The following is a 12,587-nucleotide window of genomic DNA, read 5'->3' as shown; positions in this document are numbered from 1 at the left end:
ACTTTGAGTTTTGCAAGGGAGAAAGGCAGCTAATAAATGTTTTAAATAAAATAATAAGTTCCAGGCCATTTAAAAGTTAAAACCAGCACCCTGAATTTAATTTGGAAACAAACAGCTGTGAATGAAGGTGTGTTAAGATCTCAGTAACATAGCTGAATCTGCTAGCTGCCATTAGCAGCTGCATTTTATACTAATTGACGTTTCTGAGTTGTTTTTAGAGCCAGTTGCATGTAGAGAGTGTTATAGTAAGTATGGTAAGAAGGATCACCCTAGCTAGACTGGCTATATCCAGTGCAAGTTTTCAAGCTACATGAAACTGAAGAAAAGTCTTCCTAGCCTACCTGCAAATTTCTCTGGATTCTTAACTTAATCTACCGAAGCTATAAGTGGTGGTAAATTTACCCCTTTCCGTTCTTCAGTTAAAATTGACTTAACAGTTTCTGGTTGCCAGCCAGTGTTTGGTGTAAAAGTAACAACCTTTGGTTGGTTGTTGTGTTGGTAGTAATCAAAAAGTTTCCGTAGGAGAAGCAGAGCAGAGTGAGTTAGTTGGGACCTGGTGTGTGTGTGTGGTGTGCCAAAGGTCCTTTTAAACTTTTATTTAAAAGAACATCCAGAGTTTCAGCGTGGGTTGTCACCAATATGCGGATGACATCTAACTTTATATTTCATTATCCAATCATCTGGAAGCAGGTGTGACAGTCCTAGGCAAGTGTTTTGAGGTTGTAGTCAAGTGGCTGAGGGAAACAAACAAAAGCTTTATCCATACCTGATAGGAGTGATATTTAGTAGATTAAGTTAAGAGCTTGAGGCTGCTCTTGGACCCAGCCTTGTCAATGGGTAAACAGGTTGGTGGTGTTGACAGTAGCATCTTCTTACAGTTACATCAAGCTACAGAGTCTGCCTGTCAGCTGTGCTGATCTGTGCTATCTGACTGGGCTACTGTTAGGTGCTCTGTGTGGTGTTGCTTTTGAAGATGTCTCAGAAGCTTCATTTTATACAAAATACAGTGGAAAGTCTCTTGTCTGGCATCAACTGCTTGAAATGTAGATTGACTCTAGTTCTGCATCAGTTCGCTTTTTGCTTCTCGGCTCAATTCCAAGTGCTAATTATTACCTTCATGGCCTAGAGCCCTCATACTTACCAAACTGCATCTCTCAGTGTACCCTCATGTGCCAGCTATGTTCCTCAGACAGCCTTGTCCTATGACATTTTCTAGCCCCGAGCCTCCTTCAGTGGGGAGGGCGGGGTATAAACAGAAGCAGAAGAGATTAGGAAAAGATGGCAAGAATACACAGAAGAACTATACAAGAAAGACCTCGATGTCCTTGACAACCACGACGGTATAATCACTGACCTCGAGCCAGACATCCTGGAATGTGAAGTTAAATGGGCCTTAGAAAGCATTGCTAACAACAAAGCTAGTGGAGGTGATGGTATTCCAGCTGAGCTATTCAAAGTCTTAGAAGATGATGCTGTTAAAGTGCTGCACTCCATTTGCCAGCAAATTTGGAAAACGCAACAGTGGCCACAGGATTGGAAAAGATCAGTATACATTCCAATCCCAAAGAAGGGCAACGCCAAGGAATGTTCAAACTATCGCATTGAGCCAACTTCGGAGGACGGCGGAAGACAGGAGAGCCTGGCGGGAGATTGTCCATGGGGTCGCGAAGAGTCGGACTCGACTGTGCGACTGAACAACAACAAATGGTAGAAATAGTCCCTTGGAAATGGTTTATTAGAGTGGTTGCTGAAGGGAAAGTATTTCCTGTATTCACAAAAGTATGAAACCCAGTTGTATTTCAGAGAGCATTTGGTGTGTGTGTGTGGGGGGGTAAACTGGAGGCAGATCTGGCAGGTTTTTTTTGTTGTGTGCTTTTATCTCGCTAATGGACTACTACTTGTTTAAATGTTTTTGTATATTGTTGCTTTATTAGCTTCTTTGACTCTAAGAAGGTGGAATATAAGTGTTTTAAATAAATAAATAAATTGAAGCTGTTTCAGAGCAAATGGGAAAACCAGTTGAAGGGAGAGTCATGGTTCCCTCTGCCAGTGACATTAGTTCCTGGAGGTGAGCAGTGGTGACACGATGAGTAAATGTGTCAACTACTACTCCAATAGGATGTTCCCATTTCAGACATGCATGGCATGTAAACATATAGGAATAACCACAATTCTAAAGTAATGCAAGGATCAGGCTTTCAAAAAAAGGGCAAAATACAAATTGATGTGTGTATTCTACCATGGCCAATTAATCAGTACTTGTTTATGAAATTGTTGGAAAAAATGCTTTTTTCTCAGAGCCTCCAGCTAGACAGAGAAATGGTAATAGACGCAACAATGTTTTTGTGGCAAAAGTGTAAGGCAGGAATTCAGAAGATCCTAGAGAGTGGAAACAACTACTTGAAGACTGCTCGTAAATACCAAACCTCCAAGGTAAAACTGCATGTTGTTTGCCTATTTATCTACAATTGTTTATGATGTTATAAATAGGGATGGGCTCGAATCAGGAAAATGAGGTTTGGTTCATGATTCATAGTGTACTGGGTTCCAAACCATGAACTGTCACAAACTTTTAGCCTCCAAACAAACCATTTTGGTTTATGAAGTTTGTAATGCAGTAGAATGACCCCCACCCTGGCATGCCAGACACCAAACTCACAGGAGATGCTTGGCTAACTCTCCTCCAGCTGCCCTTCAAGTATGGTAAGGATTGGATTTACAGGGTTCGAGCTACAGCCCCCAACAGAGGTGCCCCCAGGTAAGTGCTTTCTGGGGAGATTACAGGAACAGGTTCAGGAGGTTCAGGAGTGTATAGAACGGATCCTGTGCCAGCTAGAGACATCAAAGTCTCAGGGAACTTCCCTTGGATGGTATTCTACATGCCCCCCAGGTTCCGCCACTTGTTGCTTTGAAGTTCGGTTAATATTTAGATTGAGCAGAGACAGTCTGTCTGGAAATGTATCCATTCATGAACTGCCATGAACTGCTTGAAAGTTCATCCTGGTTGACCTGCCATGAACTTGAATTCGTGAACCATGAACCAGCCAGAATTCTTCGACGTGGTCTCTTTGCTTCTCACCCATGGGATTCAGTGCGCATGCGCTGGATCAATTGGCATTGTAGCAAGCTCTTAACGGATTTTCGCGCCCAGACCTCGGGCATGCGCAGGAACCCCACCACGCATGCCCAGAGGGGTGGGCATGGACATCCCCGCCAGTTCCTTTCTTACCGCCGTGCTGGAAACACCTTCCTTTAGTTGATCTGATCAGTACAAATTTTGCCTCACAGGCTCTTCGGATTTTTCCTGAGTTTTCTTTATTTTTCGCTTCTAATCTTTGTTTCTTCGTTCTTTACAAAAAAAAAAGACTTTTCTTTTGGTTAAGGGGGAGGTTTTTTCGTTTACCTCACTTTTTCTCTTTCCTCACTTGCGCCTTCCCCCCCCCCCCCCCCCTGTTTTCTTCTCCTTTTTTACTTATTTTATGGAGAAGAAGGGATTTTCAATAAAGTATAACCTTTCTGATAAGCGTGTACTCCGTTGTTGGCTGTGGAACCTGACATTCTGTTAAGAATGGCGTTGCCCCTACAAGCATAATGGGATATAGGGCATTCGTATGCACCCCCCCTTCCATAGGCCAATTAGCCATATTCTCACACGCGGAAGAAGGAGCCCCAGACTGTTAAATTCAAAGCTGGGAACTGATAGCGCTCTCACGGTTTTCCCTTAGTGCCAGACACTACACCACCTGCACATCTTAGAGATAACAGTGTTACAGCATAGATGAATCACCGAAGGAATGCAGCAGTAATTGGTACAGAGAAAAGGGAAGCCTCTGCCCTCCTGAACCATCATGGCAGCGTAGCTGACACATTGCAAGGGTTGCGGTAGTAAGCTCGCTCCACCTGACCGCCATACCCTTTGCATTTTTTGTTTGGGAGAGACACACCGACCAGAGTCTTGTCGGCACTGTGCCAGGTTTTCTAACCAAACGAGAAAAAACCGAGCGGCACGCCTCAGAGTAGCGCTACTGGAGTCAGCATTACATCCTCCCTCAGCTATGGATTCGGAAAAACCATCGACATCGATGGCTCCGGCATCGAGGCCCTCCTCCAACATTGGCCAATCCATGTCGAAGCCTCCGGCATCGAAGGCACAGTCTTCCGCTTCTACTCCAAAGAAGAAGCCGAAGTCCAGTAAGGAGCACAAGTCCGCAAAAAAGGGCTCCTCTAAGTCCCTAAAGGCAGCGAAGATGGGAAAGTTAGCAGCGTCTGCACTGGGTAATGCCCCTAACATGCCCCCCCACTCCAACGGCAGTATCGGCATCGGAGACCCATGCTGCTCCACCGATACCGATCATCCAACTTTTGAACTCTCCTATACACCAACTCGAGCGTCCTTTCTCTGATATCGAGACTGCTGAGCTCCTTAGACGCCCCCCCGGGCGCAGATCGCTCTCCTTCCCCGTCATCGACATCAACAGTCTTCAAGGCCCATGCCGATATCGGTACATGTCGGAATCGGCACATTTCCATCAGCACTCAGCATCACCCTCCACGTCTGTTTCCTGACACTTTCGATATTGATGAGCGAGTTTATAGGGACCGCTCACAAAGGGCGAAATACTGCACTGTCTCCTGGATGCTCCCGCTCCAAGAGTCGATCTCCTCGAGTCTTTATCCCCCCACCACCACCTCTGTCGTGGGATCATCGCCAACTGAGGTATCTCTATGGGGCTTATCCACCATCCATGCCGTGGTTGACTTCGGCAGCCTATTCTGACTGGGATCATTACTCGACCCACTCTGCCCACAGATCAAGGTCACCCCATAAGTCCAGACCCTCAGCATCTCTCTCTCACCCTCCGAATCACCCGGCCAAGGATCCTTCGCAGCATAAACCGGGACTCTACCGTCCTCCCAGCCCCCATGTCCTACCACCAAAGATTTTAAACAGCCAAGTTAAAACTATTCCGGTTCAATTGCCAGATCAGGACTCCTCGAATTCTGTAGATGAGGATTCTGATAGGGAGGCTTCAGAGGTCCATACCTCCCCTGACCACAAATCTCCTAACCAGGCAGTCGCAGATGACCAGCCCATATCTCCATCCGACAATCTCACTTCTTATGCAGACCTCGTCAAAAGAATGGCCCCTTCTCTAGGCCTCTCAGTCGTACAACCACCACCACAGGTTACGGATACCATCTTCGATATCTTACAACTTGATACGTCAACTACCATAGCACTGCCCATGTCCACGGTCCTTCTACAGGCAGCGAAAACGCCATGGGAGAAACCCTCATCAGCCCCAGTATCAACAAGGTGCCTGGACCATATGTATAGAGTCCAGGAAACAGGAGCCGAATTTTTATTTGCCCACCCTCAACCAAACTCCATGGTAATTACCTTTTTGTCTAAATCCAAGAGAACACATTCTGCACCTCCTGACAGGGAAAGTAGAAAACTAGATTCGTTCGGACGAGCGTTGGGAGTGAAGACTACGAATTACTTAGCCTGTATGAGCAGGTATCAGTACACTCTGTGGGAAAGGTTTTCTGAACTCCTGACTCACCTCCCCGAAGACAAGCTTCCTTCAGGCAGCCCGAATAATTCAGAAAGAAGGCATGGTACTTGCGAAGCAACAGATTAACACTTCCAAACATGCCCTAGACACTTCCTTGAGGACAATGGCCTCAGCAATAGCTCTAAGAAGGCACTCCTGGCTCCGTAACACCAATCTTCCACAAGATACTAGGACATATGTAGAAGACCTCTCTTTCGATGGCCTTGGTCTCTTCAACAGCACAATGGACACCATATTGCAAGATATGGATAAGAGCATAAAAGCTTCTCGCGCTCTAGGAGTTTCATCCTCCACGAGGCAACAATATCACCCTCGTCCTTGGTCTAGGCCTTGGCAGAAACGCACTCCGAAGGTCTAGGCCTTGGCAGAAACGCACTCCGAACTGTCAATCTCCTGACAGACAATGGAGGCCACGTACGTCTTCAGGGGGCCAAAAGCCCACCTTTCAAAAACCCAGGTTTGGATCGGGACAACAGTCCTCCCGCACTAAGCAGGCAAAGTCCTCCAAACAGGGTTTTTGACTTCTATATCTCCCAGTCGCATCCAACCCGTCTAACTCCCTTCCTCCACACCTGGCGTTACATCACCATGGACGAATGCGTGCTGTCCATCTTGACCAAGGGCTATCGCATAGAATTCCACCAGAACCCCATTACTCCTGTCTTCGTCTCCACACCCCCTTCCCCAGCTTTCCTGGAAGAAGTGTCTGTCCTTCTCCAGAAGGGAGCCATCGAGCTGGTGCCACTACATCTACAGGGCAAGGGATTCTACTCCCAATATTTTACCGTTCCAAAGCGAGATGGAGGCGTTCGACCAATATTAGATCTACAAGTGCTAAACTGCTTTGTGACCTACCACCGCTTCCACATGGTGTCCCTGCAGCAGATCCTGCCACTTCTCCAGAAGAATGTCTGGATGGCCAACGTCGACCTCCAAGACGCCTACTTCCACCTCACCATCCACCTGTCCCACTGTCAATACCTACGCTTCGCAGTTGGTCAACAGCATTACCAATATGCAGCCCTCCCATTCGGCCTCTCAAGTGCACCACAAGTCTTCACAAAGACTATGGTTGTTGTTGCAGCCTTCCTCCGTCTCACGGGCATCTCCATCTACTCGTACATCGATGATTGGCTCTTGGTAGCATCCTCCAAAAACGCCCTAATCTCAAACATCAACGAGACGTTGGTCCTCCTGGAAAACCTGGGTCTCCAAGTAAATCTAGAAAAGTCTCAACTTCAACCGGTCCAGAAAAAACAGTACATCGGTGCGCTACTGGATTCCAACAATTGCACAGCTTTCCTGCCACAAAAGAGAGCAGCAGACATCATACACCTAGCCACTGTCATCCGTACCCGGTCTTCAGTGACGGCCTTTCAAATTCAAAGGCTACTCGGCCTTATGGCTGCTACTACGTCAGTCCTGGTCTTTGCCAAATTAAAAATGTTTCACCTACAACTGTGGTTTATCTGCAACTTCGATCCAAAGGAAGACACACACACCACCCTCCTAATCCCATCTGCCAAAGTACGAGAGCCTTTACTTTGGTGGACTGTCCCTTCCAATCTGTTCCAGGGAGCACCTTTTCATCCTCCATCACCCCATATTACCATAACCACAAGCGCCTCCCTCTCGGGCTGGGGCACCCACATGATGGGACTTTGTGTTGGAGGCAAATGGGACACTCAGAAATGGAGGCGGCACATAAACTTCCTGGAACTGCTCGCGATACAGTTCGCTTTCACCAGTCCCCCCCCCCCGATCAAGGGAAAATGTGTCACGGTCCTCACGGACAACACCACTGCCCTCAGTTATTTGAACAAGCAAGGGGGCACTGTCTCCCTATGCCTTTGCAACCTCGCACTTCAGTTATGGGACTTCTGCATCACCCACAACGTCTTCCTAGTCGCCATGCACATCCCGGGACACATGAATTTCCAGGCAGACCACCTGAGTCGAGCAGGACTCAGTCTCCATGAGTGGGAAATGAATCCAACCTACCTTCTTCCACTTTTCCGCAGGTGGGGAGCTCCCCAAGTCTATGTTTTTGCCACCAGAGCGAACAAAAAGTGTCCTCTGTTTTGCAGCTGAGGTGGCAGGGACCCACAATCTCTAGGAGATGGTCTCCTCTGTCCTTGGTCCAGAGGATTTCTCTACCTCTTCCCTCTACTACCCCTGCTTCTGAGAGTAGTCCGCAAAATCATCAGCGACAGAGCAGACTGCATCCTCATAACCCCGTGGTGGCCGAGGCAACCATGGTTCTCAACCATCCTCGATCTGTAAGCGGGGGTCTACCACCAATTTCCTCCGGCACTGGACCTCCTGTTCCTAACCGAGTCCCCTCTCCTATACCACGACGTGCCACGGCTGAAGTTGACAGCCTGGAGAGTAGCGTCAACAGCTTTTCTGCCCGCGCAGCAAATGTTTTGCTAAATTTCAGAAAGCCCACTATGCAAAGATTGTACCTATACAAGTGGCAGAAATTCTGTTCCACCTTGGGTGACGATGCCCCTTGAGCCACCTCCGCAGGTCTCGAGGAAGTTTTTCAATTCCTTCTGTCTCTCGCTGACTCGGGACTTTCTCACTCCTCTTTAAAGGTTTATTTGGTCGCACTTTCGGCCTACCATGTTCAAGTTGAGGGATTCACACTGTTCTCGCATCCATTTTCAAAACGTTTTTTGAAGGGACTGTTGCACCTTTACCCTCCCATCAAAACTCCTGTTGTACTCTGGGACCTTCCCCTGGTCCTTCGCCAACTCACCAGGAAACCTTTTGAGCCGCTCGCAACTTCCGACATAAAATTCCTATCCTGGAAAACAGCCTTTCTGGTCGCTGTCACTTCAGCAAGGCGAGTTGGAGAAATACTGGCTTTCAGACATGACACTCCTTACTTGTCTTTTCTGCCAGACGGTGTCCGCCTTGTACCTGACATCTTGTTCTTGCCAAAGGTAGTGTCAGAATTCCACCTACAGGCAGAGGTCTTCCTCCCAGATTTCTTCCCGGCTCCAACATCCCCAGAGGAGAGGCTGTTACACACCTTGGACACGAAGCGTGCGCTCCTGTTCTACTTAAATAGAACCCGTTCAACAAGACGTGACTCTCAACTTTTCATCTCCTATGCGCCAGAAAGGTTGGGCACTCGCATCACGGCTCAGTGCCTATCAAGATGGATTGCAGGTCTCATCCACCTCTGCTACCTTATCGCCAAGCAGCCTTTGCCTGGCCCTATCAGGGCTCATTCAACCACAGCTGTTGCAGCCTCAACTGCCTTCCTCCAGGGAGTTCCCTTAATGGACATTTGCAGAGCTGCTACGTGGGCTACGCCTAACACATTCATAAGGCACTATGCCCTAGACGTCCGAAAGAACTCTAGTGCCAACATGGGACATCACATTTATCTTCGACTACACAGTAAGGACCTGCCAGCACCCTCCTCCAGGTAGGCCACTGCTCACTAATCTCCCATGGGTGTGAAGCACAGAGACCATGTCGAAGGATAAACAGGTTGCTTACCTGTAACTGGTGACCTTCGAGTGGTCATCTGTGCATTCACACCACCCGCCCACCTTCCCTGCTGCTGTCAGCTTCTAAATTTTACATAGGGGTTGATTCGCAGCAGTTCGAAGGAACTGGTGGGATGTCCGCGCCCACCCCTCTGGGCATGCGTGGTGGGGTTCCTGCGCATGCCCGAGGTCTGGGCGCGAAAATCCGTTAAGAGCTTGCTACAATGCCGATCGATCCAGCGCATGCGCACTGAATCCCATGGGTGTGAATGCACAGATGACCACTCGAAGGTCACCAGTTACAGGTAAGCAACCTGTTTTTCATGAACCAGTTTGTGTCCATCCGTAGTTATAAAATATTCATTAATACTCTGCCTTCTCAATGGCAATAGTAACAGTCTTGCCAAATGAATGTTACACATGCATGTGTGACTGTAACTTTTTACAGGGCCAATGCCTGTGTAGTCAGTTGAACACTTTGCATCTTTGTGGATGTGAATTTGTTTGCAGTGCAGCTATAGCAGAGACCTTGGTGAAATGGGTATTGACTAGTGTCTTGGATGGCACAGTATAGATGAGGGGATCCTCATCCCCTGTGACTGGTGTAGCAGGTTTGTGTGAGTAATTTGGGGCTCCTGGATACTGAAGATTACATTGTTGGTGGAATGTGAGATTCCTGAAGAGGGTATTTTCAGGATTTATGGGAATCTCATCTGCTGTATCCAATGAGTAACTTTTTGAAATACATGTGATCCACTCTGACTTGTCAGTCTATGGTGAGCTGAGTGAGTTATACCACAAGAGTTTGTTTTAGATTGGCAAAATATATTGGCAAGCAGCTCCTTTCACTCAGGTGTATTGTGTAGACAAGAGATTTCCCTCAGCACCCTGTGCACAGATTCCCTACCCCATTGGCTGAGACCTCTTGTTCCTCACGTTTGCCTTTAACTTTGTGGACTCAATGGCAGTGTAAGCTTTCTTTTCCATTCTTATATGTTTGTCCCAATTCCCTGTCAAAAGCTTCATTCTCATGTTACAAAAAGTTTGTTTGTGCAATTAAGGTTAGTTTACCAGATGTTAACTGACAAACCCTGCATTGTGTGTAAGCCTTGGTTTATCTTTCCTCTTTCTCACCTCCCAGAAAGGAGGGCATCCTCCCCGCCCTGCCAACTGTGTGTTCAGACAGCTGTGAAGAACATCACTATTCAGTAAACTTTGAATTCAAAAATTACAACAAACCATAGTTAACCAACCAGATGTAAAGCTTCCTATTAAAATACTGGTTTGATGCCAACCAACTCATTTGCTGTGTTGGCTTTTTTACATTTGGACTTTACAATAAACCTGGGGTTTGATCAAATCGTAACTTATAAGCCACATTTTATCATGATATTCACTTATTAAATTATGCAGTGAAGCATGGAATCTTTCCCTGCAAATTATTTTTATGTTATTTGGCAAGCAGATTGTTCATAATCTTTGCACATATATGTGTGTGATAAAACATATTCAAAATGACTTTCTTTTCTCTTTAGTGGGTTCATATACTTTATATTATTAATGAAGTAATTCACATGATTAATTTTGGAGATGCTAATGCTGTGGTGATGGCTGAAGTTGCCTTACGTTTTACTGAAGTGATGGAGAATACAGCCGACTACACACTCAAATCTGAAAACCTATCAGGTATCTGTTTAAGAAGACAGTTGCTTGTAGATGATACTGAGTTATATTTTCATGACAGTAGAAGAAAGTGTTAATGAAAATTCATTATATATTCTTTGCAGTTAACTTGTAGAAAACAAACAATAAGCCAGTATGGCAATATTCATTTTATTGTGTTCGACAGCATGGTGTTCCTTCTGTTTCTTTGTACTTAAACATTATCTGTCTTCATGGAAAGCAGTGGCTTTTTGGAATATAATACTTAATGATATAATAATGATAATGAGTTTTCCTCATTAAGTAATTATTTTTTTGCAATTAACTTTTTAATTAATTTTTCATAAATATAAAGAACACAGAACACCAAAATGACGCTTTCAATCTAACAAACAACTTTGGTTGATACAAATACACATGATATAAAATAGGACACTAAATAAATTATGAATAAACATAGGACAGTCTAAAAAGAACTTCTTATACATTCATAATGTCAAGTAGTAATAAATGAAAACAAGAAGATATATCTGTTCTCATCACAGCTGATTTGGATATTGTCCTTACAGATCAGCCGGTCAATAAAATGCAAAGTCCTTATACTTCTGAGGTAAACTGTATAGCTGGGGTTGACATGCAGTTACATATTCAAAAAACCCAAACCATTTCTCCATAAAATTATTCATATAGTTTAGATTGTCTAGTGCTAACAATTGTATTGCTAACTTGTCAGATATTGCTATGTCCCACACCTTTGTTCTCCATTGTGCCAAGGTAGGGGTCTTTGATAATTTCCAGTTTAAGGCTATAAGGGTTTTTGCAGCACTAAGGAGTAGTGTTATGTATTCTATGTTTCCCTCATTAATTTATCATGGTGATCCCATTATATACTTCCAATAATTTCTCTCATTTTTTGCATATTCTCCTCACTTTGTAAACATCTTCTTTCGTGGAATATATTTCTCAGATATTCTTAACTCATCCTGGAAGTCTCTCAACTTCCAGCCATTTATGTAATGGGGACATGTCAAAATCTCCACCATCTTCTTCCTCAAACTGGTCACTGACAACTGGCTATTTCCCTACTTAAGTGGGAAAATACCCACTGCCCATATCTACCTTCTCACCCAGTCACATCTGAGAAATGTAAGCTTTGCCAGCCGTCTTAACATCCCACATCACAAAAACTCCTGCACATGGACCATGCAAAAGGACTGCCCTGAGTATCCACCCAGGATTATGGGTGCAGAAGCTGTGGTCCAATAGATTTTAAACATTATCCAAACTAACAATCTAGGAAAAAGTTTAGCTAGCTGCCTTAGTATTCCATTTTTTTCTTTACTGCATTAGCATTTCATTTATTTCCATCTAAGACCCTCTCCTCTAGCCTAACCTTCTTCTTGGATTTTCTGCTTTCTTAGTAAAGTTCTTCCATTTTCTCTAGATCCAGATGTGTGTGACACCTGTTTTGGTCAGTGTGTTTACATAATTTATGCACTGTTATCTTAACAAGGGTTCTGAGGTGAAGAACCACTTGCTGGAGAAATCTTCCTGTTAGTTTTCTACCTCTGAGGACATGGAGAAAGGGTGGTGAAAAACAGGACCTCGTTTTGTTCTTCTGGCTGCTTCTGACCCAGAAGTAATTAAGCAAGTGTGTGGGGGAATAGTTTTTCTCTTCTTTCCCATTCTTCCTATTGTTACAGTATTTTATACACTTCTCACCTTTCTGTCATTACATGGAAGGTAGTTTACAATTCAAAATAATACCATATATATATATATGTGTGTGTGTGTGTGTATATATATATATATACACACACACACACATATATACATATATATG

The 12,587-nt window shown here is 45.0% G+C and overlaps 1 protein-coding gene across 1 annotated transcript in view; it reads left to right on the top strand.

Annotated features, from left to right (window-relative positions):
* CFAP54 (cilia and flagella associated 54) overlaps window positions 1-12,587 on the top strand; it is a 219,965-nt gene that overhangs the window by 45,094 nt on the left and 162,284 nt on the right. Inside the window, exons 13-14 of the mRNA XM_015416272.1 lie at window positions 2,299-2,433; window positions 10,618-10,768. Of these exons, the coding sequence (XP_015271758.1) occupies window positions 2,299-2,433; window positions 10,618-10,768 (286 nt within the window). The remainder of the gene's footprint in view (window positions 1-2,298; window positions 2,434-10,617; window positions 10,769-12,587) is intronic.

The sequence above is a fragment of the Gekko japonicus genome, unplaced genomic scaffold (assembly GCF_001447785.1).
Source record: "Gekko japonicus isolate JY-2015 unplaced genomic scaffold, Gekko_japonicus_V1.1 scaffold648, whole genome shotgun sequence".
In the NCBI taxonomy this organism is placed as follows: domain Eukaryota; kingdom Metazoa; phylum Chordata; class Lepidosauria; order Squamata; family Gekkonidae; genus Gekko; species Gekko japonicus.
Note: the sequence above shows the minus strand (reverse complement) of the source record. Positions and strands in the feature narration are given on the sequence as shown.